This window comes from Apteryx mantelli, chromosome 15 (genome assembly GCF_036417845.1).
Source record: "Apteryx mantelli isolate bAptMan1 chromosome 15, bAptMan1.hap1, whole genome shotgun sequence".
Lineage (NCBI taxonomy): Eukaryota > Metazoa > Chordata > Aves > Apterygiformes > Apterygidae > Apteryx > Apteryx mantelli.
In genome coordinates, this window is record NC_089992.1 from 15,466,398 (window position 1) to 15,491,515 (window position 25,118).

At 35.9% G+C, this 25,118-nt stretch overlaps 1 protein-coding gene across 1 annotated transcript in view; it reads right to left on the reverse strand.

Moving 5' to 3' along the window:
• The window catches only part of WDR72 (WD repeat domain 72), a 119,286-nt gene that overhangs the window by 92,288 nt on the left and 1,880 nt on the right, over nucleotides 1-25,118 (reverse strand). Inside the window, exons 3-12 of the mRNA XM_013957299.2 lie at nucleotides 22,590-22,668; nucleotides 19,562-19,736; nucleotides 18,911-18,987; nucleotides 16,869-16,988; nucleotides 14,780-14,925; nucleotides 14,338-14,434; nucleotides 11,815-11,956; nucleotides 11,052-11,297; nucleotides 10,258-10,478; nucleotides 8,622-8,817 (exon numbers count right to left, since the gene is read on the reverse strand). Of these exons, the coding sequence (XP_013812753.1) occupies nucleotides 8,622-8,817; nucleotides 10,258-10,478; nucleotides 11,052-11,297; nucleotides 11,815-11,956; nucleotides 14,338-14,434; nucleotides 14,780-14,925; nucleotides 16,869-16,988; nucleotides 18,911-18,987; nucleotides 19,562-19,736; nucleotides 22,590-22,668 (1,499 nt within the window). The remainder of the gene's footprint in view (nucleotides 1-8,621; nucleotides 8,818-10,257; nucleotides 10,479-11,051; nucleotides 11,298-11,814; nucleotides 11,957-14,337; nucleotides 14,435-14,779; nucleotides 14,926-16,868; nucleotides 16,989-18,910; nucleotides 18,988-19,561; nucleotides 19,737-22,589; nucleotides 22,669-25,118) is intronic.

A 25,118-nucleotide genomic window follows, 5' to 3' on the forward strand; every position in this document is an offset into this window, starting at 1 on the left:
AAAATTATACATCAATATAATGCTAAGGTTGCAAAGTCAGGAAACAAAAGCACAGAAAAATCTCTGAATTAAGGTAACTAGCACTGTTTTATGCAAGTCTCTGGTGCATTATATGTTAAAAACTTAGTTTTCAAATTACATAACATCTGGAGTGTACTAAGAATGATCCCAGAGCACATAACAGAAGAATTTATCATTTGTAGGATTCCTCCTGCTTAGATGCAGAAGTTAGAAGCAGAGGCAATCATAACGCACATGACAGGGACATTGCAGAAATACTGTTACTGTGATAACCTAAATGGAAAAACACATGAAAAAGTTAAGTTTTATATTCAGAACAGGATTTGAATAGCATGGCATAAACAGAGAAAGGAGCACACACTGAATAGTGTTGGTAAACCAAAATACCAAATAGACATTTATTTACTAATTACCTGCAAGAGAAGAGATGCATGAAAAACATCAGAAGGTAAACACAGAAGCAGCATGAATTAAATTTGCACAAGTGGTCTTAACTTCAGCATCTCAGAGCTCTTCAAAGCTTCATTTCAAAAACTCCTCTTAGCTGTAGTCACATAGCCATAATTTATTAAAATCTCTTTATGTATTTCTTGTTCTTCTATAACTCAATTTTATACAGAAAACTATAGTTATTTCCTTTGTTATTTTAATTAATTTAATTGCCCTGCATGTAATTAAATGGTATTGAACATCAATAAGTAAAAGATACGGACCCATAAACAATTCAGAGGTGAGGATACTCAGAAAAGAAAAAAAAACAAAAACAGGTACTTAATAAAAAGCATATTACAGCATTTATAATTAAATACTATCTCAGGAACTGCATTTCCTAGCAATGCATATTTCAAGTAGATACAGTAAAATCAGTACTATCAACAGAAACAGATTATATACCAAAATTGCTATGATCACCACAGCTCCTATAGAGACTGGTAGTACAAGGTGGAAATTTTTTTTTCTTTTATTTGAAAATGATGAATAATTTAACTACAGTATATTTTAAAAACGTATTTAGTATTTTCAGTCACCAGATAAATTGAGTTTCTTGGTCCTGAATGATTGGATCATCCTCCAGATTATTCAGTGCTTTTGCAAAATTAAGAAATCTGGTCTCATATGAAAAAGCAAGATCAGGCCAGAGGCTTATGAAATGACACAAAGTTTAGAGACATCACAAAGCACCAAATCACTTGTATAAAACAATTTCTAAGTAGTAAAAAATTAGTGACACTATTTCAATAACATGCGAAAGCACCCTGACCAACCAGCTCTGAAAGAAGCCCAAGGCAGCTGTGGTTTTCCATTTTGGACAGATTTCTCTGATCACACTGGGTTTTATCTACACTGAAACTATGAATGCAAATGAGCTGTATCTGTACTTGAATTAATCCTAATATAGCATAAGCAATAACAGTAGTTTTGCCATGGAAGAAAGTCCCTCAAAATTACATTTCCTGGATAAACAAAAAAAGTGTAGTCAAAATAAAATTAACTTTGAAAATTACTATTGAAACAAAAAGTTTGATTAAACTGTTTGTTATCTAACTCTAATAAATGGCAGCAAGGAACACTGGTTTAGTGTCTGCCCCTGTTCTTCCCCCACTCTCAATACATACTAGATAGAATGATGGCTCTGTAGACATGTTGCCATATGTTGTACACACCAAGAAAAACAAACACAAATCACTTATTACTGCAGTTCTTCTCACACTATTTACCTTTTCTTTAAGAAAAAACAAAGATGCCAGCTACTCAGGAAACAATAAAAGCAATACAGATAACTGAACTAATTTCCATATTGAGGTGGATTTTAAGTGGTGACAGTATTTGAAAAGATATTCTGCACTTAAATTAGAATAAAATTTGTTATTGATTTTCGTATTTGTCTTCCAGCACAGAGATTTAGAACATATCCTGTACATATGCTATGTTAATATTCCAAGTGTATTATTATGTTATTATATTTATTGTCATGGAAAAATTCTGCTGCAATGGGAAGTAGTCATACTCATATATTACAATCTAGATAAAATGCATTAAATTACACAGATACTAGTTCATAGCTTCTATACCATTTTGCGTATCACTACCCATACATATATGTAACAGCAGTATTTAGCTTAGTATAAAATAATTTTACTTTACAAAGACTAAAAGGATGGGATTCAATTCATCTTATTCTATACTCGTACTAGCAGCAGGCAATTACCTCTGTATTGCTTAAGACTCCCCTTGTAGTCAATAGGGAAAAAATAAGCACTTTTGCCTATTTCTACTTCCTTCCGTTCATTATAAAAACGGCCCAAATAACTAGGTTCAGCGGTAGATGTCTTAATTTAGATAAGGTGAATTCCACTTGAAGTCAACTATATTCTTGGTCTTTAATAAATTTCAGCAAAAAGTACACTAATAGCAATATTAAAAATGCCTAATCATTTGGAATAAAGGCAATCTATCATACTTGGAGGAAACCTCCTGCTTATCATGTAAAATAAAGTATCTTTGGCAATCTAATGAAAAGCTACAGTGAGCTGTACATGGAGAAATACTGACTTAGATCTTTCATCTGCATAATAATGTTTCTTCCATCCCAGTTATATTTGTTTTAATAAGTTATTCTGTCAAATGTAAAAACATACCATGAAAGCTAGCTAAAAGACATCTTAAATACTTCAGGAACTTCAGAACACCCTTTGAAAAAAAATACAACCACCTCTGTCACAGGAAACCGGAAGATAAACTGTTATGCACAACAATCTTTCACTTGTTTGAGGGGTCATCCTCTTCACTACCAGGGGAAAGGATGGTTTTGGAGCTAAATAGGTACAACTGAAAGATGCCATAGGGACTAGATGCCCCTAAATTTTTGTCAAGTCATCTGTCAGATTGACTTACTGCTGACTCTACACTAGTGAAAATATTGAGATATTCACAGAAATTCCTTAATCCACATCCTGAAATAGGAACAGACTGGCTGTTTTCCCAGTTATCCATTAACTCTAGTACAGTAGCACTGTTCAGACTTAAAAATTGCAAACAGTGATATAAGAATCTGACATAAAAAGAAAAAAAAAATCAGGTTTTCCAATGAATTTCACTTAAAGAGGTAATGAAGTCATGAAGCTAACTGTACAGCCAGAAGAAAAACAAAGAAATACACATTTTTGACCATAGAAACAGATGAAGCTTTCTTGCATCCATTGCCATAATGGAAATCAAGCACAAACCCATCACTTAGATTTTATCCCATCAGAGGATGGGCTCACAGGTAACTGTAGGCAGGGGGTACTATACAAGTCTCTGCTTGCTCAAATGCAACCCATAATGAAATGCTCCTTTGTTTCTGCAGAGACCTCTGAAGACTGTGATGCTGTGTACATCTTTTCCATATATCTGAGAGAGCCTGGACACTGCTCTGCCTGCCTGGCACTCAGGTAGCCACGTAGCTCTTGATCTAGGTCAGGCCAATTTCAAGGATCAATGCCATGACCTCTCATGTTCTGCTACAGTACAGATATAAATTACATTAAACTACAGTATATCTAGTAGGATTTCCCAGGTACTCTCCCCACGTGGCATCTTTCAATTACCAATGCAGAACATGAACGAGAAAAAAAAAATTAAATTGGCAGTCACTAATGCAGCAAATAACTGCAGCCCTTATGTTCCAGCTACTCTTTAAAGCTGAAGATCGTAGCTCTCATTCCTGCTTCTTCACACTAGCAATTTAAAGAAATACTTTTCACCATCTGCAACCTTTTGAATCTAATATACACATGCAGTAGCATCCATTTTATTTCCACCTCTTGGAATAGGCTTTTTTTTTTTTCTTGCAAAAGAGACAGCTGAAACTATACTCTGTTTTTTTTTTTTTGTCTCTGTAGTACTATTACAGTCCTATGCTATTCAATCTCCCTGGCTTACAAAGAATTCACTACACTTTACTGTGATGTTATCTAGCTGTACCAGAATAAAGCTTGATCTGAGATGTGATTCTGTCTCCTTTCCAATCCTCTTAACTTCTTTGGGTTGTCTTGGCCATTATATGGCAACAGAAAGGATTAGGGCTTGTATCACTGAGTGCAGCAATCTGCATTTTGGCCAGGCATCTCTACAAAATTCGTAAGATTTGAAGTCATTTTCCTTGTTGCTAAGCACACACAGCAGCAGTAGTATTGGATTCACTCCGTAGTATTTACTTTCCATGAACCTAGGACACAAATGATTGGTGTTTACTGAAGAACCACCTCATTGCTCCACACTCTGAAGGTGAAAGTATCCCCACTGTTGAGAGCGACTTCAAAGCTCCTACACTGTGCAAGTATCATTTAATCCTGCAAGATACCTTTTGAACAGTGCACAGAGCTGGCCTTCTCCATCAACACACAGAGAACTGCTGTTCTCTTCACTCAGGCCTACACAGAGGGAGTTCTTTAAGTCAACAGCCCAAAGTTTCAACTCAAATATGACAGAGTAGATTGTTCAGTACTTAATTACTTTTCCCCACAAGTTTGTAGTAACTATGATCTGTCAACGCTATTTCTACTTAAATAGTAGATGTTCCATGAAGCAGTAATAAAATTACCAAAGGCTGAAAAGGTAAGTATCTGGGAGCTAACTTGCACCATTTTTTCTTAAACACTAATGGGACACACTAATGATAAATTAAGTCTCCAGAATTTTCAAATATACACTTTCCTTACAGAATCTAAAAGAAAATACAAACAATATTACATTTATTTGAACAGTATGAAATAATTAACTGTGAAACATAAGCCTCCTTCTCAGTGCATGTGATACCACAGAACACATGGGAACAATTCTGTTCTACATTCTGCTATACTCCTGCTGCCACTTCACTGTACAACACAAGCCCTACTAAAGACAGGCCTTTATATGAATGAGTGTATTTCTGCAAGATTCCTTTACACCCATACAAATAAGTTTTGTCAATAACTTCAACTTAAGTTTTCAACTTTTTGTACTATGATAGATTATATTATACTCTATCACATCCTTAACATAATTGTTCCGACTTACTTTCCTTCTAAAAAAACAAAAAAACTTTAAGCATTTCATCAACATGTCATGGTGTCTGAGCCTCCTTGGAATCCAATTTCTTGTCAATAGGCCCATTAAGATTTAGCCACCTTGTGAGTTTGAGCCTTCATTCACAATCATAGTCTATACCATAGGAGCACCTGAGGAGCTGTTACAGTATATCCTGCAAAAATGTATTAGCCACAGCATGGATTTCATATTATGGATCAAGAAATAACAAATGCATAGTAAAAAAATATACAAAAAGTAATCAATGCATGCTCAACATCAGTGTTTCAGAGCTTTAACGTCTCACCTGTTTCATTTTTAAAACCTAAAGTTAAGTCATGGTAAAAAAAAATAATGGTACAAATCATGTTAAAAATATGGTAGCTATGATAAGAAAGGAGGAGAACACAGAAAATGTTCTGTGGTCCTTTGACACATTGAGGTGGATTGAGAACCAGCTGAAAGGCAGAGCTCAGAGGGTTGTGCTCAGTGGCACAAAGTCTTGTTGGAGGCCTGTAGCTAGCAGCATCCCCCAGGGATCAATACTGGGTCCAGTATTGTTCAATGTATTCATCAGTGACCTGGATGAAGGGACAGTGTTCCCTCAGCAAGTTTGCTGATGATACAAAACTGGGAGAAGTGGCCAATACACCAGAGGGCTGTGCTGCTATTCAGAGAGACCTCAACAGGCTGGAGAGGTGGGCGGAGAGGAACCTCATGAAGTTCAACAAAGGGAAGTGCAGGGTCCTACACCTAGGGAGGAATAACCCCATGCACCAGTACAGGCTGGAAAGCAGCTCTGCAGAGAAGGACCTGGAGGTCCTGGTGCACAAGTTAACCGTGAGCCAGCAGTGTGCCCTTGTGGCCAAGAAGGCCAATGGTATCCTGGGGTGCATCAGGAAGAGCATTGCCAGCAGGTCGAGGGAGGTGATCCTCCCCCTCTACTCAGCCCTGGTGAGGCCACACCTGGAGTGCTGGGTCCAGTTCTGGGCTCCCCAGTACAAGAGGGATGTGGCACTACTGGAGAGAGTCCAGCGGAGGGCTGCCAAGATGATTAGGGGACTGGAGCATCTCTCTTATGAGGAAAGGCTGAGGAGCTGGGCCTGTTCAGCCTGGAGAAGAGAAGACTGAGCGGGGAGACCTTACCAACGCGTACAAGTATCTGAAGGGAGGGTGTCAAGAGGATGGGGCCAGACTATCTTCAGTGGTGCCCAGCAACAGGACAAGAGGCAACAGGCACAAACAGAAACACAGGCAGTTCCGTCTGAACATGAGGAAAAACTTCTTCGCTATGAGGGTGACAGAGCACTGGAAGAGGTTGCCCAGAGAGGTTATGGAGTCTCCTTCCTTGGAGATATTCAAAAGCCGTCTGGACACAATCCTGGGCAGCCCGCTCTAGGTGACCCTGCTTGGGCAGCAGGATGGAACTAGATGATCTCTAAAGGTCCTTTCTAATCTCAACCATTCTGTGATTCTGTGATTTATTTTCTCAGTTTTGTTTGAGTTTTTCAAATGCACAAAAAAATTCTTTGGTTACAACATGATTCTACAGGAAATGTTAATAAACACTTAAGTATAATGTTCTTTAATAGGATTTGTCAGTCTCAAATCGCTATACACTTAGGAAACAATCTACCTACAGTTACATGTTTTTGAGATGCATCCTTTGCAGCTGTGAAATAAGCAAAACAAACATTCTATATTACAGTTTTCTCCCCCTAAACTGTTTTCAGTGTCAATTTTAAAAGAACAAGAAAGCATATAGAGCAGCTGGAGACTAGCATCTCTAACATACAGTCTCCATGAAAATGCTTGCATTTATTAATGATTACCAAACTGTTAGATGACTACTCTTATTTCCTTTAGTTATAACAGGAATTAGTACAATATCTTCCATTTAACCTTTAACATTTTACTACAAGTAAAAGCTACAACATGAGCAATTGGTCAACATGAAGAATCAACATAATTTCCATTTTTACTGCTTTATATACTTTACACTGAAGTACAGGGCAGGTGTAGCTTACAATTTTTCTTATTGTTAACAGAAATACTATTTGCACAGACAAAATACAGGCTGTCTTTACAGGAGGCAATAATGAGATCCAGTAGTATCTTTGGGAGCAGAAAGGAATACATTCTTAAGAAAACATTCTGTTTACAGGGAGGAAGAAAAGAGGGAAGTAACACAATTTGCAATACTGTAGATCTGCTGATCTACAAGTTTGACCTTGTATTTGCTTCCCTCTGCAGTGCAATTAAAGCTAAAATTTTAAGCAAAGATTTCATGTCTTACAATCACACAGCAAAACAGCAAAGAGTAAGTACAGCACTATATACAATTTAGCTGTCTCCTAAGGCCAGATCTTCTTCTATTAACAATTTCTTACTGACATTTTTGAAAAGAAGAATTTTCAAAAATCAAAATACAATGCAAAAATATGAGAACTTCATATTTTTGGGTAGTCATGAAAAACTCACCAGTTCAAAAAAACCAGGGTTTTTAACTGACTATAGTTAATTCAATTTTATTTTATTCTAAACCTTATTTAAATTAGAGACATGATTCAGTGTATTAGGAAAAGTGCCATAAACCTTGGCATTTCTTATGCTAGTAACTCAGTGCTTTACAAACTCTAACAGATTGCTCAGTCAGTGTCTATGCTGAGTTTGTATTTCAGACAAAAGCTCCCCATTTTCAAGTACAGAATACCAGTATTTAATGAAGGACTTGGCAAAAGGGTACTGCATAAATTACAAGCTTCTGATGTTAGTAAGCTATTTAATAGCACTATGATTTCAGTTTTGCACAGGACATTTAGTAAGACTGTTTTCATGCAATATTAATATTCCACGGATTTAAATGGTTCTAGACTCAGCATGCACTGCACCGCCCCCCCCCCCCCTCCCCCAAGACCCATGGCTCTGGACTGAAGGGAAACACTGTATTGCAATGTCTGGTCCCATTATAACTTCTAATAGTTCTGTCTGTCAAAGTTCAAATAACTACATTTACTATCCTTGTGAATCAGCACTACACTATCATACCACCTGAGAGTCTACAATTTAAGCTGAAATACTCTGCTTTAGTTTTCCTGACTACACATTTGTGAGCTTTGCAATTAATTGTCTTCCATTATTACTGATTATGAATTAACTCAAAAGGTTGCTGAGATTGTGATTGTGCTGAAGAAGGCAGAACGTAATGCTATAATTTGAGATTGTTAGGACAGTAAATTTCTCTTGTTAATAATTAAAGGACATAACTTATGTTTTTATTTATAGCTTCCAGAAATATTCAACTAATTTCACTGCAATGCAATGTCAGCTAATCATCTGCTTGTCAGGATCTGACTTAAGCTATTGCATTTTATTAGTGACATACCTTGAATTACATAAACTTATTTCTTGCTTATTTACATAAAACTTTAAAAATTTTAATATATTCAATGCTTTAGTATTTCCGCTTTGGCCCTCTATAAATTGCATCTATATAACCCAGCACAACAGACCAAAAAAAGACTTAAGGAAAAAACCCTAAATAGTATTACCTGTTTCAATTTCCCAAATATAAACTGAATCATCTTCACATCCAACAATTAGTAGATTCTCAACAGGGTCAAATTTTATCATCTTCACAGGAAACAGATGCTTTCTGGCATGCAAGAGACACACTCTCTCTTGAAGATGCAGAATTGCTACTGAATGATCCCTGCACACACAGCACACAATGCTGTGGTCTTTTAACTGCAAAACAGATTAAGAGCTTTAGTGTCTGTACTGCAACCACACTCATATTCAACCACATCGTAATTGAGCCTGGAAAATGTAGTCAGATAACTTCTTTCCCAAAACATACTTATTTTGGAAAATATTGCTGTATTTTAGGCTACATTTCCAAATTGTTTTTAAAATGCTAGCTATAAATTCAGTCTCCATACAAGGAAAGATACAATCTTCTCTGCTTTTTCAAATGTTTTAAAAATAAGTCATATTCATCCATAATCAAATATCGCCTACCAAAGCAGTAATTATACAATCAAATATACAGTAACATTTGTCCCAGAAGAGAAAGTAGTAAAAAGTTACCTTAAACCAAAATGCTATTCAATATGAAATTGTACGTCAGGTCTTAATGACACAAAAACCAAGGGCAATGTATTTCTAGGGGAAAATTGGGTATGTTGCAATTTAATTTCACAATATATGGATCTGATCCCTGCAAAGCCTTCTCTTTCTGCAAGTAATTTTTGGTGACAGAGGAATTCAGCCTATGGAAAAATGCAGCCCTGTAAAGAGAACTGGAACACAGTCCAAACATTAAATCCTATTTAGATTACAGAAAAAGGGCTAAAGAGTCTTACAAGCGTTAAAACTTGTCCTGGCCCTCACAAAGTAGTTAATGATGCCGAAGCAGAGAAGCAACAAAAGACCCTTTAGACCACTTAGAGTTCACTAAAGTGGGAATACTAAGTCAGCCGTAAGTATTGAATATGTTCTTGTAGGCTTTTTAAGAGGAAATGGGTGAGAACCCAGCCCCATGGAATGCAATGGCACCAGAATTTGCCCAGGGACTTTTCACGCAAGAAAAAGATTTACTGTACTGAACTCTCTAAATTTATACTTCAGAATTCAATTGAATTACTCTAAATCTCTTTAAATATTATGTAAAACAAGCATACACAAAAGGACCACACAAATGTGTTAGGAATCAGAACCAAGCATAAATATTTAAAATTACATAAATACTGTTGGTCCAAGTCTTCTCTTACCACATTTAAATCCCTAGCTTTATTGATTACACTTTTTAAATTCAGAAGCAAGTTAGAACTAAAATATATCTTGATAATAATATTCCATTCACCATTTTAGTGTCCTTAAGGACTTTAAATGTCACTGTTTCAGGATCATTTTTCTGAATCACTGAAATTACAGCAAACTAACAGGAAATCAACCCTCTGAAATTATAAGTAATGTTCAAACAAGTCATAATTAAGTGATTACTGAATGGAAAACAAAAATAGGGTGCTGCAGAACAATACTGCCAGATAATTTTTTGTGTGTATATATACATATATCAAAATATGTATATATATATGTACCTATTTTATATATATATATATATATACACACACACACAAACATACATGTATGTATTTAGACATCATTTATTATGCTTTTACTTACTCTGTAGTTTTCTGGAGGTCGTAACAGCTCTGTCACTGGACCAGACTGCAGAGTAAACTGGTGTAAAATTTCTCCAGTAAATATATCCCAGCAGATCACAACAGAATCCTGGCCTCCTGATAACAACCAGCTTGGATCAAACCTTGCCGATTTATCATGTGGATAAAGTAAACAAGTGACTCTGCTACTATGGCCATTCAGAACTTTGTAAGGTAGATTATCTGAAACAACAAGGTGTTAAATAAATTATTTCTGTCCTTTAAAAATAGAGATTCCAGATTTTACAGTACATTTGCTAAAAGTCAGGAAATTCAGAAAATTAAATACACCTAAGTATTTCCATCCAGAGTTTTAGGCCAAGACATCCCTTACACGAGATCAGAGAATCTGGCATATATTTGTTCCAAAAATGGAGGACAAAGTCCTGCATTATGAGCTCTGTCTACTGAGGTGCATTTTTTTCCCCCCTTCTGTGAATGGTCTTTGAGAGGGAAAACAGACTACTGCCCATACCATGACATCCCACACCTGAGCTTCAGGTGATTGCATCCCTGCAGCTATTCTGTAGCAAGGACTCCTAACTATGCAAAGAGCCTTGGTATTACTAAGCTGTGATCTGATAAACCAGCTACAGAGAAAAAGATCATAATCTTCCATTTTCCTTGTTCAGTCCCTGACCATCACCTCTATTCTCTTTTTTTAAAAAACTTATTTTGATTCAAAGTGATATCAAAAGTATGCACTCTTCCATGCTTGATTCAGATGAAATTAGGCAGAAATGTGTTAAAACCTACCTTTCAACAAGTATATGTTTTCTAAAAGTCTTGCTCTTGCAGTTTTTAAAGCTAGAGTTACAAAAATCTTCCCATTTTCACATCCACAAACCAGCTTATCAAGACTGGGTATGTATACAGAGGAACTGATTGGTGCACTTTCATTCCCATCTTCAGATGCACAGAGATGATCAATAATGCCCTCTGACATTGAATGGTGTTTATCAAAATTATCCTGAAGAGTCCAAGTTGCTGTAATTGGGATCTCTAGAAGGAAAATAGGAGTCAAGAATATTATTGGTTTTAACTCAAAACAAAACCAAAACCCAAAATGAAATACACACTTTCAGCTCTTTGCTATCTTATCCTTTCTGCAGCCTAAGAATTGGAACAGCAGCAGATGACTTTCCATATTAGATCACACGGCTTCTCACTAAAATCCTTACTTTTATACCTCTTTATGAGCAGCCATAAGCAGGACCAACTAAGCAAACTTTCATGACGTTCAGTTGAAGTGTTTGTGGGCAAATGAAAAGGAAATAGGAACATTTATTCATGCAGTCCTGTGAAGAAATAACGTCCATTTTTCTCTCATCTTTGTTAGTTCTTGCTCTTTCTATCTACAGGTAATCATCATACTGAATGGATGCATAAGCACCTCTTTCTAGTGTGAAAAACATTTTCATGAGTAAGCTTTCATGAAAACTGACTTACCAAAGACTTAATTAAAAAAAAAGAAAAAAAAAAACCACACACATGTATTGAGAGTATGGAATTGCCAAACCTTTTGGTGAACCATCAAATGTTGAAACAGGGACATCAGGAACATGCCACAAGGTGATTCTTCCTGAAGCTTCACCAGAGAAAAGAACCTTATAGAAAGGCTCTTTTCTTTCATTCATAAAGCCCATAACAAAAGGGAAACTCTGCCAAAAATAACAGTTAATTAGTATTTTGATATAAAAAAGCTGACAAAATGGTTTAATTCTTAATTGCAAAATCAAAGGTTTTGACATCAAAAGGTACAGAAATGCAAGACAAACAATGGTTGAATTCTTAGCTGTGGCTAAGCTCTGTTCAGCCCAGGTCTACTCTGCTGGTGCAAATCCCTCAAAGATCAGCTCTGCCTTACCACTATCCTTGGTTCAACCTACATCCCAGATGGAAAGTGGAATGAGAGCGCTCCTGGGGTTTACTGTCTCTATAAGGAGAATTTATCAGTAGTATCAGCAGCTTACAGAAAACAATAGTATGAGCACCAAAATAAGACTGAAAAATTCTAGTGAAATATAGCTTTGACAACCTTCACAGCAAAACTAAATAAAGCTTCATTCATGGTATCTCCAGGAGCACATCTACTGCATTCCTGGCACAAATGGGCATACAGTCCAAGACAACAGCTAGCCTCAAGAAAAAAAAACAAAACAAATCCCATCACCCTCTGGCATGGATAGTGTGGATGCAAGGTCATCAGCACAAACTGATCTGCTCTACACAACTTTACTACTTGATAATGCAGGCATAGCTTAAGTCTATTTGTACCTTTAAGGCATTTTAATAATGTTCCCCTGCTGGATATATTTTATTTACAACACTGAAATTTGGGAGTGAATTGCACAATAAGCCACTGTACTGTAATGTGGCTTCAGTAATAATCTAAGAATAGAAATCAAAATAGACTGTCACACAGGCAGTTTTGTTGCGTCACACTAAACTGCTATCAAAAAATGAATCAGGCAGGAAGGCAAATATTCAAGTGTAAATTGTAAGAGTGTCAGGGAACATTACTAAAAAATGCATACATTTGGGGGAAAAAATTATCTACAAGGTTCTTACCACCAGTGTAGCCCAGTTATTCGCTAAGCCATGCATTTTGGCAGTTTCTTTCCCTTCATATCTGACCTTTTGGCAACCTTCAGCAGTTATCCTATCTGATTTTAGATTGCACATGTTTAGGGGAAAAACTGAACGGCTTGTTCTATTGTCCTTCAACTGGAAATTAAAATCTGTCAGGCTTAGGAAGAATATGCAACAAAAATGCTTTCTAAAAACCTATACGTACCAACAAAAAGGAAAAAAAGCAATAAAAACCTCAAAGTAGTCCACACACTTGACACTGTTTCTGGTCAAACAGAAAAAAAAATAGGGCCCTCTTGCTTATCTTCAGAAACAGTTTAATGACTTAAGTTCTCATGTAATACACATCAAAAACTAATTTAGTTACAGGCAGGATTGAACTCCATGTCTTCTAACAATTACTATTTCATAAAAACAGTGTCAGTAATAAGACTCAGCCTTGGCTCTAGTTTTGATGCTACGCAGCGATAAAATCTCAGTTACACTTAATTTGTTGCAGTTGTATTTTTACCAAAGTAAGAACCCCTGCTACAGATTTTCTGCTTCTAATTTTAATCCATTTTTAATCAGCTGTTTTTCCTCATCCACCTCTGTGGTCACACAAAGCACTAGTTAAAAAGTCATTTGGATGCAGGCTTTCCAACACAGATGAGTCAACTTGACCAACTTTGTCTAGTCAGCGACTAAATTTGAAATGTGTGTGACATGTCCTGCTGAACATGAACTCCTAACCAGAAGTACTAAGTACTTTATCATCTACTTTTCCAGCTTCCTTTTTTTCTGAAAAATAGAAGCTCTTTCAAGGCACAGGCAATAGTTCTGATAATTTTATGCACTGTGAACACTGCCAATCTACTCACAACAAACGAGAAAGGCATGTGATTAAGCCTCTGAAGGCTCACGATAGCAGTATTCTGGACAAAATGTCCAGACAGATTAAAACCCACAATTAGGATGGATGCATTTTACAAGTAAAAGATCTTTCAGGTTCAAACATTTATGCATGTGGGGAACTGAGTCTATTCATGTAGGTCTGATGAAACAAGCATAAATTTTCCAATAGAACAAAAATTAAGTAACTTGAATAATTTTTGTCTTTTTACAGATTTGAAAATAAAGGTTTTAAAACTGTCCTAGGCCACTTTTAACTTAAAATAAGCTCCTTTTTTTCCAAGACTAGAAAACAACAACAAAAAAATCACTGCAACAATCTATAGCTGAACATATTGTTTCTTTTTCTCTGGCAGAAAATTTAAGTAATGCCAGAATTTTCAAGGCAAAATACACTAGCAACATCTCCAAGTAAAAATTTTAAAATGAAGGAATAAGCCTTATTCATCAGATTAATGATTAAATCTGTTTTAAACAGTGTTCTGTGGATCATTCTGGTAAACTACAAACAAAACAGGAAATAGCTTTTGAAGCTCACTTTAAACCTTTCTGATGTTACCTTATTTTCTTTCACACCAGCAGAGCAGAGTAAATGAGGATAAACAGTTTCTTTCAGCACTTTTCCATCAGCAGGATATATGCTTTTAGAAAGCCCACTGCATAATTAAAAAAAAAAGCTTTAGAAATTCATCTTTTTAAAAAAACAGAACAGTAACACCCAAGATTCACAAGTTCAGTTAAAAGTTACTGAGTATTACAAGTGACTTTTCTGAAATCACAGCACCAGCTGCCCAGGTTCTACATGGCTAATCTTATTCCTGTGTCCCCCACTGTGTCAAACAAAGACTGAGAGCTGCCAAATTCAGGGTAAATCTTTGAGTGCCAAAGTGTTTTTGTTCTGGTTTTTGATCATTTGCGACATGCAGAGATTTTCCATAATAAACCTCCCAAAGTTCATCTTGTACCTGAACTTTTTATGTGATTTTCCCATCTGAGCCCACCTGTTCAGCAGCTGGTAGATGTAACTGTGACCATCTTCTGTCCAGATGATAAGTCTGTAAGCTGCTAGTACTGCTCCACCAGCAAAGCACTGACCACTTTTGCAGAATTCAGTACACAGCAAAGAAAAGTCACAATAATCGTAGACCTAAGCTCAGAGAAGTGGTAAAAAAAACAGTATTGACACATTCATTTTAATTCAAACAGTTTTAGGGGCAAAGGATCAATAAACAGAACATTAGCTTCACTCTTGTAGTCCGATGACCTCTTTTAAAGTCAAAAACATTTTTGTACCAAACTACTATAAACACAGAATCAAACCATATACTTCTAAGATAAAGAAACTGCCAATAAAAAAAAAGTAGCTATATTAAGGGATTTTTGATGAGAAAAGATTTACTTTGTTTTGCTTTGCATTCATTATTAACATCTACTGGACAAAGTTCATTTCTTGTGTGGAGTTCAGTAATGAATTTAGCACAAATGTGACTGAAGATTTCTCGAGAACAGTTTTAAATGCTTCTGTTCATATTCTTTAAGTACTCTTTAAAAGATAAACTACTGGCATAATCACAGCATATATCTCTTAGCAAAGCAGATTTTTGTTCTGTCTTTGGGGGGACAGAACGGATTTTCTTCTTCACAAATTAAATGAATTAAAAACGAACACAAGAATATGTAACTCCATTTGCCTGCAAGAATGCTTCTAGCTCTTCCACTTCTAGGGCTTGTAAAAAAAAAATCATTGAAATTTTTTGTTTTCATGGGACCTCTTTTTAAACAGAAATGGGATATGACTAGAGTAGCCTAGAATACAGTCTGCATATCCACATTCCTAGTGGCCTCATGGAGAGAGAATTTATAGCCACATTGTGAAATCTATTTCCTCAAACTATTGGAATAAATTATACAAAGAGATTTCCTATGGATTTTTCATATAGAATATAGAACTAATTTGCTCTATATTTTCATTATAGTAGTGGGTTAAAAGTATCTACTCTAAACACACATATAAATCTCTCTCCCTACGGTATATCTCACATATCCTTCTAATTTAGGAGTAAAACCAGAAAAGACAATGATGATCTTAAGTTCCACATACTCATTAAAACATAGATGCTGAAAATCCAGAATAATTTATGCATCTATGCCACTACTTTGACCAGTAAAATATAACTGCTCAAATGTGTAATGGAGCATTACAAGAAATGGGTATTTCTTGAGAAAAATATTACAGAAATTAATAGAAAACATGTTACACAGGTTTTCTGTGAAAAATACATACATTCTGCACATGGATTTTGTTTATAAAAAAATCTGTATGGAAGCATTTAAGTAGTATAATAGGAGTGTCAAGGATACCCTACAAGGCAATACTCAAAGCTGACTTGGACCTATGCAAGTATTTCATTCAACAGCAGTGGTCTTTGGATCAGGTCCATATGTTGCACTAATAGTAGAAAGGCATAGCACTGGGAAAAAATACAGAATTGTTACAACTAAGTTCAGCTTAAGAACTAAAAACAAACCCCCCAACACAAAACCTCTTCACAACTTATAACAGTTTCATAAATTACATGATGCATTTGTTTTCTTCTTACAGCTACGAGAAAAAGTGATAATGTCTGGGCTCTTTGGCTTTGCTGGCTTCTATCAGCAGAACCCAGGCTTTTGGCCTTGATGGAACAGAGGCCCCTCGTCACTGACTGATCACCTCTGTCATACTTTGACAGTTTTTGTACATGTTCGCCTCCTTTTCCAATGCAATGCAGAGAGGGCTATAAGGCCCTTGGTACTCTAAAACTGAGTAATAGTTAAAATATTTCCCTTTCCAACCAACTTCATGTCAAATTCTTTTAAAGCAGAAATAAATCGAGAAAAAAAATAAAACACTTCATCTCAGTCAGACAATTAAGGTAACTAGTAAAGACACACAGAGCACTTATCACTGATAATTAGTTGAGTGCTGTTTCTTTTAATTTAAGGAGAAAAACAGGTATTTACCATTTAAGAATCAATCACATCAGCTTTTTCAAGTGTTACTAAATTATTAACAAAATTAAACAAGTAGTGCAATGTTCAGTGATATACCTGCCAGCATGTGGAGGACACAACTAGAAGGAGCCTTTCTGTGTAAGTGCAAAACCGTATTGCTTGGCAGTTTATACAGTCCAGAGATTTGGATTCCTTTTCATACACGCTCTCTCTCTCCTTTACAGCACAGAGAAAAGAAACATGTAATTCATTCTAGATATCCGAGCTTTTAATTTTAGGAGAGAAACACATCACTGAAAATCATTTGGTTAGCATACTTTTTTTTCAAAATACAAAGCAACGTGTATTTTTTTTAAAAGTGAGATAGGAAGACAGTCAGGTCTGCAAGTATTGTATAGACAGAAGACATTCAGTGTGCCTTTGGTTCTTGATCTCACTTGAAGTGATAATGAATGTGTAGAACAACTAGAGGCAGGTCACGGACAGCAACTACTACTATGCATATCCACTAAATATTCTTCAGTCTAAGCAAAAATAGCTACAATAGTCTATAGGCTGACAGTATCAGATTCAAAGTGGCTAATGAAAATTCTGCTTTCCCACTCTTTATCCTCACAGCAACCAGGACACAGTCCAAGACGCATGCTGTGTCATATGATCTTGCTCTAAACGTATTTCTATGAGTAGCGGGAAATAAATCCATTTTCTTAACCTTTCATTTCTGCATGTATGGATGGTTAAATACATATTTTTCCCTTTTTGTGTGAATATCAAAGACATATCAAGGCTGTCCTGCTCAAAATTACTATGTTGGAATTATTTTTATTATTGATTACACCACTGAAAGCTGACATTTTCTGTTTTGAAAGATATCTCCAATATCAAAATATCTCAAAGAATGGCTACATTGGTCACAGAATCCTGGTTGTTAGGCTAAAAACGCAAGCAGAAATTCCATGCTATCCTCTCTCTCCACCTTGTAACTTCAATTAATTCCAATTAAATCTAACAAAATTAAAATACTGGTCCCTAACCATATGAAGCAACTGCATTATTACCAAGTGTGCAGTCCTCGCCCCAGAAAAGAATGCCCCAGGCAGTAAAGAAAAGGGCATACCACAATACTCATACATGCTTCTGTTATGTCTGTAATCAGTTGCTACAGTTCCAAGAATATCAATAGTATAATAGTGCTTTTATTTTTTCACTCCTAGGAATGCTAAAAAAGTCCCCAGAACATGGCAAATCAGCCAAAAATACACGTGAACACTCGTATGGCATCAAACTTGACAGCATCTCCTGAGGGGCCTGATCCTATCAATTAACAAATACTGCTGTGACATGCTCTGCAGTTTGTTTAATAAGGCAGTAATGTATTACAGATGTTCCAGAGAAGAACATTGCTGACATTTTGCCATTTCTGATGATAATTCATAGTGCTCAACTGTAATACTGAAGTCCCTTTGTGAATCCAGCTCTTAAAGTCTAATTCAAGCACAAAACATTGTATTCCAATTCTAGCACTTGTACATGTCTACAGATGGCTGCTGAGAACATTAACACAGAAAAGTTACACAGAATAAGTGGGCTTAAAGATGGAAAAATAGTGTACTTGACAGAGCGAGAGGCTTTTCTGAATGAAGACAGCATTGTGAAAGGCAGACAGAGGGAGGCAAAGTCAAAAGGACCATTTTGAAGATAGAAACAAGGATCAAGAGGGAGTACAAAGGTTGACTTTTAAGGAGCTTTAAGTTTAAAGGAAGGAAGTGAAGAGGTTCAAAGAACTGAGTGACACAGTAAGGGCCATAGAAACCATTGTAACTCAGTGTCATGGAATATGGGAGGTATGAAATTTGGATGAAAGACATTGCAGTTATCAAGGCAAGAGCTGTGCAATGGCCCAATTTTCAGTAGGGTGCTATCAAGGTGCATTTTCAGAATTTGGTGGAAGCTTAGCAAGGACTCTAGCTTCTTCAACAAGGACATACACAAAATTAATCAAGTCTGTGTAATACATATTCAGAAGATTCTCAATCATTCATATTTTGCTTCAGTGTATCTTTTACTTGATAATATCACTATGTCCTATACTTCACATCATTGTTCTAACTGCTGTTTCACACTTCATGAAGACTGACCTGTATGCTATTTAACGATGAAGATAGGTCCCATACTTTAAGCTCTCCAGCCACGGACACTGCAACCAGTGAGTCCTCTGTGAAAAGGTAACAGTGAGACAGTCAATTTGAAACCAAGTTGAGACACCATGCCTACAGCCACAACAGAATCTTCACATAGACACTGCTGCTCTGTGCAGCAATAAAATTGATGGATTCTGCAGAGCACTGTTTAGATGAAATATTAAGTTTACACAGAAGAATTTGTATATAGGAATACAAAATACGTCAGCAAATTCTGAATAGTTGTATTTCATCCAATTGCCTACATTTGACTAGAATACTATAAAAAAATAGTGGTTTTGCACACATAATTTCCCCGGCATTACAAACAAGATTATTTTGTACTCATATCCAAGCACTGAGCTGCTTACAACCAGTGTAGGAGCTGCTTGTGTTTTTCTTTTAACATATTAAAGTGAAACCTGACTAACATTAAAGATATTATTAACACATCCGCAGGCACTGCCACTGAAATATTTACATCCTGTATTTAACAGCTGTGTAAATTATGAATATTTCTAAGTCCAGTAGGACTGCACTATCTACATGGAAATATTTTATTACATGTCTTAACTGATTGGCCTACATAAATATATGCACAATTTATACCTTGAATTCTTGTAGAGTGAACAATACACATACAATTGATCCAATCAGAAGACTGAGAAGATGTTAAAGTGTGAAGAACACTCAAAGTCTTAGCATCAATAATAAGAACATCTTGATATTCTCCACAACAAAGAAGCCAGCCTTCACCTGTCATTCTGAATGAGCAATGGTAATACTGCACAAGTGGAAAGAAGATAGTCAGCATACAGAACTACAAAAACGTGCATGCATTGTTATTTTCCACCTTACAGCATATCACACTTCAAACTGTAATTAACACAAGTAACATTAATAAAACCTATATGAAATTGCACATGTGAGAATACTTGCACAAAATTTTGCTATTAACACATGTTCTACATTCATTTATAACAATTTAACACAGGCATACAGCTTAGAGCTGCTTCATACTAAAAGCATCATCTGCTCTGGCTAACTACTAGCCTTTTTGGAAGTGATCAAGGGGTTAGCTTTCATTTTAAATTGCTAAACAATCTGGGACTTGTTTCTCTGAAAGACCTCTTCTGTTCCCAAGCATTTGATACCACCACAGTTCTGAAGAGGTAGGTAAATGGGGGGGGGGGAAGAGAACTTAAAGTAGAAATGAAGAGGATTCATAATGAGTTATTTTCCAGGAGGGACTTTACTCCGTGAGCTAGTTTTTAGTATGAAACCAAATGTCCTAGCATTCAGGAGATTCATTCTTTCTCAACAACAACATAAAGAAAGGAAACCCAGACGCATAGTAAAGTACTTAAGAACAGAGATGATTACTAGGTGTGGAGTGGCAAAAGACTTTTTTGGTAAGTGTTTTGATTTGTACATGCAAGAATATTTGGATTTTGTGTAATATTTGTCTATAATTGTACAAGTAACCTCTTTAAATACACAAGCAGCTGCTTCAGGTAGAATTTACAAATAAATAGTATCCTTAGGAGAATGATCATGTAGTCAAAGGAAAATATCAGGCAGCCCTAAAAATTATGCCTCTCAATTACTGTAAACTCCTCTACTTTTAGTTTTAGTTAGATAATTGTTCTCAGTCTATCACAATTAGCTAACTGAAGTCTGAAAATGAGAAGATGCATAAGAAACTGATCTGGGAAAAGTATAAGTATCCCCACAAATATTGTGAATGATCAGGAGCAGAAGTTCTTAGATACAGGAACCATTTGTAGTTACTGTTAATCTTAAATTTGAACTGGAAGATTTGGACAGTCAATCAGTCCTCTAAGAGGAGAAGATCCCACATTTGCTAAACCACAAAAGATTAAGAGGCCTTTTGATCCTAGTGCTAAACTTCATTTCAAATGGCAAGCATTCAATTTGCACTGCCTGATATCTGCCATTTATAGCTGAACCATGTATGCTAAACAGAAGGAACCTACCAAACCAGATTTGTGAAATGTTAATTAGAAATTAAGCAACATTTTTTGAATGGTTATACTATCAAAATCAGTGTGCACTAAACCTCCAAGACAATAACCTTCTGTAGAAAATGATACTCTCACAGATACTATTCTGCCACAAGCAGTAAGTCTTCCTTGATCAAAAACCCTTATTACAAAAATCTGAAGGTTGTATTTTAAGAATAGTTTCTTGTCCTAGCCACATCTTTTGCTTTCCTAAGTTTTGCTGTTTTGATATTCATATTTTCCTTTAGCCATCTTGTCAAAGTTTAGATCAAGAACCATTATCTATCCAGAATTAGACTTAGTCTACTTCAACTCCTAATAAAGGAGGGGTAACACCCTTACCTAGAAATAAGTATTTGCTTCTCCTACTTGAACAGTTAAGGAATTAAGACTCCACCTCTGGTGCCCACAAAAATGCACAAAGATTATCAGACAATCACCTAGGTCAGATCTGTTTCTATTTGTCTGTAGAACTTCTTCATAACTATAAGAATCTAATTAAGCAATACACAGAGGAGCTCATACTGGGTCTCTGTTACATTATAACATATATGTTTATTAACATGGATTGTTAAGTAGTAATTCCTCTATAATTTTTATTTGGTAACTTAAAATTTTCTCTCCCCCTATCATTAACAACCATGTTTGAATTAAACATGTCAACTAAAACAGTGTCATGAAAAATCTTATTATTTCTGGAGGCTTTGAAATATTTGAATTCTGAATTTGTCCACAGTTTAAAAGTCACAAGAGAGTTCAAAGTGGTCTCAAATGTCTATCACTTGGAGGCTTAATTTCATATAGACTTCCCCACTCAAGAAAAAACAGCATTTTAATTAACCTAGGAGCCCAGCACTGCTCTTTTACAAATATATCTAGAAATAATCCATGTCTCTGAATAAGATTCACACATGCTGGGCTTCTAAATCATATACACACACATTTCACACATACACTGACACTAAAATCTACTTACTTAGAGTGTATCTGGATACAGTTCAAAGCAAACACTTGAAAGTATCTGAAGAAAGATTTAAAGCAATTTGGGCTCTGAAAGTAAGTGATCTGCCAGAGTTCTGCAATGAATGAATGTATTTTTGAAAAGGGGACAGAGCAGTCTTCTAGAAGTTAGCAGTTAGGCAACCAAAAATCTTTCAAGTATGTTTAAAAATAAGATAATTACTAAACTGCCTTACAAAATGTTTGTCTGGATGGCTTGTATGTCTACTATACATCATTAAAAAGCCAACTTTAAACTTGAAATTTCCATGTAATTTTAACATAGGACAACAGTGACTATTAGAAGACAGTTTCAATTTCTACTAACCTGATGCAAATGAAGTGGTATTACATTCCAGACATTTGTGGCTTAAAAAGGATTAGTTTGATTCAATTAAGGAGTACAGACAAATACAGAAGTTTTAGTTAATTTCTTAGTAGGAAGTGGAAAAGAAAAACACAGATATAAAGCTACTTATATTGCAACAAGTTTTTTTCTCCTGTGAAGTATGAGCTATACAGAAACCATATGTTTCTGAAAAAATATCACAATAATAAAGCAAAACTCTGCTTGCAATGAACAGAGATATTTCATGAAAAGTTGCTATACTTACACAGATTGCTGTATGCCTATAAGGAAGCTTTGTGTTCTCAACGGACTGTCCACTAGCAACGTTCCAAACACACATCTCCCTGCCAAAGATAACTTCATATTATTCTCTGTCATTTCCACTCAATTGGCTGGAATAATTTTGTGCCACCAAGTTTTTCTTTAGTGCTGCACTTAAGTGCAGTCTGATCGTTTATGTGGCTTTTTGTTACAGATTACTGGGTAAGAAAACGTTGTGGTCATTAGCAGGGGATGACATACAGTATCTGTTTCTTTTTGTTTTGGTAATTACACCCTACTGCCTTGCAGCAAACCTGACTTTAAGGCCAACTCTGGTCTACAACAAATTGTAGGTATACTGCCATTACGGCTCGTCAGTGTGTCACTATAACTATCATTCATTGGAACTACATCCTCCTGAAAATGATTCATTTCACTGAACTTAAACCACACATTTTGAAAGACATAATGCATCTTCTGCCACATCAGACTAGTTCTTCATATGAACTATCACCTTCCGTTAAGAAGAAACAGTGCCACCATGAGGCTGTTTCTGCAGTCTGTTATCAATACAGCACTTGTCTACATAATATGCATGTTTACACAACATTTTAGCTACAGTTTATTGCCTTTAAGTTTAATACTTGAGAAAAACTCATTAGCCAGTCTTCCTCATCTAAATAATATTCAACACACTATGCAATCAGAGTTTAGTAGAAACACAGTCAAGTTAACTCATAAATGAAGTTGCATGAGGCATATTGTCACAGCTCAGCAACTGAATGTTAAAATCTAAAAACAAAGTTTAAACAGCAACTATTTTCACGGTTGAAAAGATCATTTTATGATTTTTCAGATATTATATTCTAAGACATTTCTGGAAGAGAACTGAAACACTGGAGAAAAAGTGTTTTAATATGTCAGAAATGCTATTTAATGATTCACATGTTAATCTATATACTCACTTTCATATTATATGATAATCAAAAAAAGATTACTTTGTATTTTTCAGGTGAGCAGAAGCAATAAAATCTATACATCTGTAGTATACAGAGTTATGTTTGTAGACCAAAAATCTACAAAGTAGACATCCCTGCTGTTTGTTTAAAGGTATTGAATTTCTCTTTGTTTATATCAGAGTATATGAAAATCAACCCTACTGCTTCAGCTACATTACTGTGATATGCATGCAAACATGCACAAATGAGACAAGAATATAAACAGTTTCTGCACGCTGTACTGGAATTGTAGTATTCACTCTGGTTGCACCAACAAGGAGAAAGTGAAACAATATGAAAGTTGCATGTTGATAAACCCACCCTACAACACATGCTATATAAATGCACATGATATGCCAGTGGAAACTCTTTAATCATTATAGAATAATTTCAAGATTTCCATATAAAAAAGTACAAAAATACTGTCAAATACTCATCCTTCTGGATTAAATTGGTTATACAAAGACTCATGAGATTCTGAAGTAGGATGGGGGAAGTATCTTCTTCCATACAATTTCCTCAACTCCCAGTGCAAGATGATGGAAGCTTGAAAGTGGCAGAGAAGTAAATGATTCACAGGCCAGAAAACACAGTTCAACAAACCCTGTATTTCGTGAAGATGAGGCATCTTATTTGTAATTACCTCAACCTCATGTTGCAACCTTCCAGGGATCAGTGATGGATGTTTTGCCCTTGTGTAACGCAGCAGCTATTTGGTAAAGTGAACACTTAAAGGGGCCAGAAGACTATGCATTCCTACCTATATGCACCCCAGACTTAGCAATCTGTTCAGTGGTAGAACCTTCAGAATGTGAACATCTCTGTAAAGTATACCTATAGCAAAAACCTCATTCTTAATGCTTTTTGTCCCAGCATTTTGTAAATACAGTATCTTTTCTCCCCATATGATGTAGAAACAGTACAGAACTTCAGATTTAAGATAAAAAATAGTTTCACCTCTGATTCCTGGGTGGAATTGTAGGATGTCAATTCAAAAACTGATTCCATAAGCTTCTCACCCTCCTTTTTGCACATAACAATCAAAATTGTTTACTACCACTACCTCCTTTAAAATATTCAGTGGGGCAGCCTAACCATTGAAGATTAAGAAGCCTGAAGCAGTTTGTTCAGTTATCCCCTTCTTGTATAGTCATGATGGAGTGAGAGAATGAGACAGATATCCTAACAGCTGGGGCGGGTTGGAAAGGAGGATAAATAAGCTTCCCAGTGAGAAAGTAGAAGCCTTAAGGGTCTGGAAGGTGTAGCTTGAAGAAAGGAAAAGGACAGGAGCTCTTCATGGTAACAGGCTTTAACAGCTGTCCTGTTAATTGGAAAAGATGAACACAAGATCAGTGAGAGGGTAATACCATCAAGAAGCAAATCAAAGGTGTTTAGGAAAAGCTCTAAGGAACGAAGAAGCTAGCCCTACTAGCCCTAATTGCCTTCAATGGCTGAAATCCTGAACAATGTACAGGCTTCAGACCACAGCCAGAAGGATTATCAAACATTCAGAGAGAAGTTCTTAAGCGCAAGCC